Here is a 5,768-nt window from a genome sequence, read left to right as displayed (position 1 = left end):
GAACCTGTAAAAATAAGTTTAGTTCAGCGAACTGTATGGGTACGGGGAGTTTAGTGAAGAGTTGGGAATTTGGCTCAACCCCTGTTATTCGTGCAATCAGGGAAAACCGCGTGAAACAACAATGGGCGACAATTGAGGGTTTGGATTAGTATATTTATCCATTAAGAAAAAATATCATCAAATAACAATGGTACGTATGTAAATACTTAAAAAACGACAATTCAGAAGTTAAGTGGTGACTTACAATAAGTGCATTTTTTTCAACACCAGTTTTTAGCCAATATCGCGGAATTAATGAAACATACCGAATTTTTTATCAATACCATTTTTGTAGAGAAGGAAGAGAGCTACAAAAAAGGTCATTATGAAAAAATCGTTAGCTTCCTGCGATTTCGAGATATTGGGTAAACAGAATCGGTACAGAAATTAAAGATTTGAAATACGAAAGAGACGGAACTAAAATTATGTAATTAGAATGTAATTGTCGGGTAAATGACCCTTGGGTTGCAGTATTCTCAGCAAATGAAAAAAAAATAGCAGTGATGATCATTCGTGATAAAATCGTGACGTTTTTATGACCCTAATTTGGTTTTTTCAAAAGCAGGATCGAATGACACTTTTACTAGAATATTCGGATATTCGAAGCACTCGGGTATGGATTTATCGAAATGTGTGCTCTATAAAATGGTAAAAAATTTACCCGAAAACTCATATAATATATTCATCCTCCTCGTGAGAATACTGCCGTGATTAAACAATTAAAATACAGCAAACGTTAATTAAAAGAAATTTTAATAACAAGGTTTAGTAAAATATGTCAGAAGATATTTAATGTGGAGCGATGTGATCTCATTCGAGTTGAGAGTCGAACTGCCCGATGGATTGTCCGTTTTGGGAACCTTAGGCCCAAATCCTCTTTGATTATGTCTCAAGCTAGAGTTTGCATAGCCAATGTCCTAAATGGTCTCCAGATGAAAAACTCCGAGGTGTCGGGTAGAGTCAAACAAGGCCCTCAATAAACGCGAATAAAAAATTGACTTCCTCACAATCTACTATTATAACTATTATTATAAGTATTATCCGAATGAATGGACTTCAGTGATAAACTCACCAGATCAGATTGGGTTGAAATAATATGGACTCAAGAGACTTTAACGATTCAAACGTTTTTACATGAAATTACTTGCAATCACTCAACATCTGTAAAAACACTCAAAATCACTTGAAATTATTAAACGACTGAGTGAGTGATTAAATTGAAAATAGAGTTGTAACTTTTTTTACGGGAAACATGTCTAAGTGATGATTTCAACATGGATTTCTCTCCCCACCAATTACATTGATAACGAGATCCCATATGGACCTATAGATATTGCTCTAGTATGAAGGCAATAAAAAATATCGTATGTGTCACCTGTTCCATTACCGTGTGCCATCCGCAAGCAAAAAATCGATCACACTAAAATCCGTCTTCATGCAAATAAAGATTAAGCTGCCAGCGACGAAAATCATAATGATAACAACAACAATAATTATTATAATAAACATGATATGATAATAATGAAAAATAATGAATTTTTACCTGGGGACTCCTGGAAATTTGCCGAGCAGGCGAAATAAAAAATGGAAAAATTTCCAAAACCACTGTTGAAGAATTGTTTTCACTTTGTGACCCACAGAATTGAAATGAATGCTTTTTTATCTCATTTATTTATTCATTTAGTCGCACCTCCATTGAAGTAATTAGCGGCTATATACAGAGTTAGAAAAAACTAAAAGTATAAGTTTTTATATAGTAAATTGAACACGACAATACCACAGAACAATTACGTAATGTTCCAATAGGTTTTGTAGTCGGTTAATAATGTTGAATTTTTTTATTCGCCATGAATTCTATCATAATTTTCGCATTCAATCAATAAATCTGGAGGGAGGAAGTAAACTAGGATGAGTGGATTTTTTTCGAGGTCAGTTTTTAGCAAATATTTCCGAATCGAAGAAAGATACCGATATTCTCATGAATACCTTTTTTATAGCCCTCATTTTTTTCTAGAAAAAATGTTTTCGCGAAAAAATCGTTATTTCCCTTCAGTGCCGAGATATCAGCTAAAAAGTGGTCTCGAAAAAAATGCACTCATCCTAGTTGACCACTTCACTACTGCTTCAACATTTTTTTTCACTTTTCCTTTAGAGTTTTAATCGTATTCTCTTTCTGTTTTCCATCAGCCCGAGGGTTTGTCCAGTTCCAGTGGTGACTAAATCGACAATGATAGAATCGACTGTTGATCCGTGACGATGAGCGTTGGGCAAACGGCAAATTCCGAGTTCGGCCCAAAGGCCACAAATCGCCACACGAAACTGTTGATCTACTTTGTGGTCGCTCAATTCGTGGTCCAAGTCACTTGTTTTTTTTATCTCTATGGATACATAACGAGGGTGAGCAGTGAAATCCATGCAACCTCTTCACAACGAGTCATACGAGAGAAACGAAGTAGCGCACTACCCATTCCTGAGGAAAATGCCGTTTCTGAAGTATTCAGGGTATGTACTCCCATTATTTTTTCTACTTATTATTCAAGAGAATATTTCATGTATTATGAATATATTTGATGGGTCATTTGAATTCCCTTGCAAGCAATACGAGTGGAAGATGATTTATTCACGCGTCATATCTTCGAAGTGATGGGGAGATATCATTCTACTTCACTTTTTGTCCAACTCATTAGCAACTCAAACTTAATGAGCCAGTTTTTAAATATCTTCAGGAAGTAAAATTATAAAGGGGTTTGAGGGTATATTTCAAAACACTCCACCTCAGTAAAATATCTTCTTCTATAATTTATACTGGTAAAAGTAACGTAGAGTTGATTAACAATATATAAAGTCAAGATAAACGCAAACAGAAATATATATCTCAATTAATATTGGTTAAAGTCGCTGAATGTGCTGTCGCCCGAGTTGCTAGGCGAATTGCCCTCATCTCCACTTCCTAGTGGAGAAAAATTCCAACGCATCATTCGTCATTCGGCATTTGTTTATTGTAAACAATAGCAGGCGAGCGTCGCCCAAGTCCAAAGTTGGTTCTCGAAAGGTTTATCCTAAGGCGCTGGTGGTCTCCACCTAGGCTAGGGTCTTTGTCCCTAGTTCAATGAGTATCCAATAACGCTTCGATAATTTTTCTCCACATATCTTTATATTATTTACCCTTGAATATAAAATCAAATCGATAAAAAACGGGAAAATGTCACGCGAAAAAATCTCTTCTGAAATTGCGGTGATAAATTGGCAAATTACGGAATTAAAAATTTCATGAACATTTTTAATTAAGCAGTAGTCTGAGATATTTGTTTAGATTATTATTTTATGAGTGATTTCTTTAAATTTTATGGAAGATGAGAATCTAATGGTCTTGGCGGTCCTTAAAATGTACTTTGCTCGTGTACTTGGGGATATTGTTCAAAATGAAGTGCTCGATTCGAGGGTGATATAGAATTCTAAAGTGCAAGTAATGGGAGCTGCTCGAAATTGATTCTATTCCCATTTGCCGAGTGTTCTTTGAAAATGTACTTTGATCTGATAGAAGGGAAAATTCTGTACTAAAATGACTTAAAATTTTTTTTTGAAATTTCAGTCAGAAAGTCCTCTGAATTTTCGAGTATATCAGCTAGAATTGAATTTGTCAATTGCATGGGAGTTACATCTGCTATTTCTCCCCCTTATCTGTTATTCTGACTATGGGGAATTCTAGAAGAAAGAAATAGATCAAAACGCACGTGTGTCTGAGTAATATGAACTAGAGTGACTCTAAGATCATTATTTGTCTTATTTCTCACAGTATAACATTCTTCTCTAGAAAATTCGTAGCAAAATCGAGCTCATACACCTCCACTCATGCAGACTATCAACTAGATCTGCGTAATTCCTTGAATAAAGTCATTTGAAAAGTCAGTTTTACACCTAATTCTCAACTATAATTTAAAGTCTTCAAAACTTCTTGCATGACTAAAGAAGTTCAATTGAAATCGTTGATCCACTCAAATAATTCAGAGAACCTGAAAATCCAAAACTTTCAATTTAATTAATGGAGCAATTCAATTAATCAATGATGGAGCTGATAAGCTGATAAGAATGTCATTTTGACTGATCAATTGGCAAACATTCTTTAATACTTTTAACATCATATTGTTTTTCAATTTGTAAATAATTGACAATTCGTCCGAAATCAGCAAACGAAAATGGAATTGTTCAATAATATAACATAAAATCAATTATAATATAATGGAATAATTTAATTATAAATAAAGATTTGCTTGTGGCTTGCGACCGCGATCGCAATGTATTCTTCTAAAAAATAATTATAATCATTACAAGCTGTGAGGAAAAAATTGAATAACTGAAATCTCAATCTCCGATACTTGGGCGAACGCTATTATCCGAGAATATGATTGCAAAATGTGAATTCACGCCAAAGTTGGTATCGGTGACATCCACCTTTAGAACTTTTTCCCCGTTATGAAGAATATAAAAAGTAGATGAACGACCAAGATCAATGGAACTTTAAACTATTTAATTAATGCGCCAAACCGTAACAATAATCAATACGAAGAATTCTCAGTACCAGAAGAATTCTCCATTATCCATGAGCAATTACATTTTTAGCGTTGTAATATTTATTCCAATACCTGAAAAAAGTTACGGCAGATAAATTGTTCTTGAAGTGGCCGACGCGAGTCGTCGACTCATTTTTAATTCGTTTTAATAGTTGAACTGATATGACGTGTAAAAAAAAATGATAAGCTCCTAGTTTAAAAAATCCATTGAAGTGTGGAAGAGCGGTATAAAGCTGAGAAAAGGAGATAAATGAAGCGGAATAAATGGTGAATAAATTGTTTCAGCTTCGAGATGAAAAGGAGGTGGGTAGAGAATCAAAGCGAGCTACTGTTTTACCAGACGGGCCCGTCGGGGACACCCCAGAACCGCCCTCAGCCTCCATTGGCAGTGACAGTTGGGTATGGCTGACAGCCGACACCCGCGTTCCAGTAAGTACATATCCATTATCCCATTTTACCTCATTTATCTACCAACAATTTTCCATTTCCACCCATTCATTATCTCTCCTTATTTATTTCTACCGCTTAATCCATTGGGGAATCGCCTCTGCACATCACTCTATACATTTATAATGAGTGCTGAGGTACACACCGTGGTTATCTTCCAATTCCACGAGAATTACCGACTTAACACATTCTCATGGAAAATATTCCATCCGCCGGTTTTTCACTTTTTCCTTTTCTTTTTCTCCGACCTCTTCCATTTCTTTTAATTCGCGAATTAAATGGGGGGGGGAGGGGGTACATTAATTAATTAATAATTAATTAATTTTGTGATTCATTGTATGCAGCAAATGATGAATTATTTATAATTTTTTTCAATTATTTGGGGAATTGTCATTTGTAATGATAATTATCTATTGATTGCAGTTGAGAATGTGATGTTTTTTTAAACTCTTAATTTATGATGAATCTCGAATAATCTCTTAAGGTTGTTGTCGCGTAGAATTTTTTTTCGACAGTTTTCGTTAAAAATTTTATGGTGAATAGTGTGAAAAATTAGCAACAAAATGAGTCTTTTCCGTTTGCAATTGACCGTTTTGAACATGAGATATAAATTTTTGAAATTCGAGTGATTTAACACGTGTTTAAATGGAGTTTTGCCGATTAGAATTTTTTTTAAATCAACGGCTCGACAGTTTCAGAAATAAAAAAAAA

The 5,768-nt window shown here is 34.6% G+C and overlaps 1 protein-coding gene across 1 annotated transcript in view; it reads left to right on the top strand.

Annotated features, from left to right (window-relative positions):
- Window positions 1–1,892: 1,892 nt before the first annotated feature.
- Window positions 1,893–5,768, top strand: part of LOC105273719 (uncharacterized) — a 17,739-nt gene continuing 13,863 nt past the window's right edge. The window contains exons 1-2 of the mRNA XM_011316320.1: window positions 1,893–2,541; window positions 4,896–5,039. Coding sequence (XP_011314622.1) covers window positions 2,296–2,541; window positions 4,896–5,039 — 390 coding nt within the window. The 5' untranslated portion in view covers window positions 1,893–2,295. The remainder of the gene's footprint in view (window positions 2,542–4,895; window positions 5,040–5,768) is intronic.

The sequence above is a fragment of the Fopius arisanus genome, unplaced genomic scaffold (genome assembly GCF_000806365.1).
Source record: "Fopius arisanus strain USDA-PBARC FA_bdor unplaced genomic scaffold, ASM80636v1 scaffold00006, whole genome shotgun sequence".
In the NCBI taxonomy this organism is placed as follows: domain Eukaryota; kingdom Metazoa; phylum Arthropoda; class Insecta; order Hymenoptera; family Braconidae; genus Fopius; species Fopius arisanus.
Note: the sequence above shows the minus strand (reverse complement) of the source record. Positions and strands in the feature narration are given on the sequence as shown.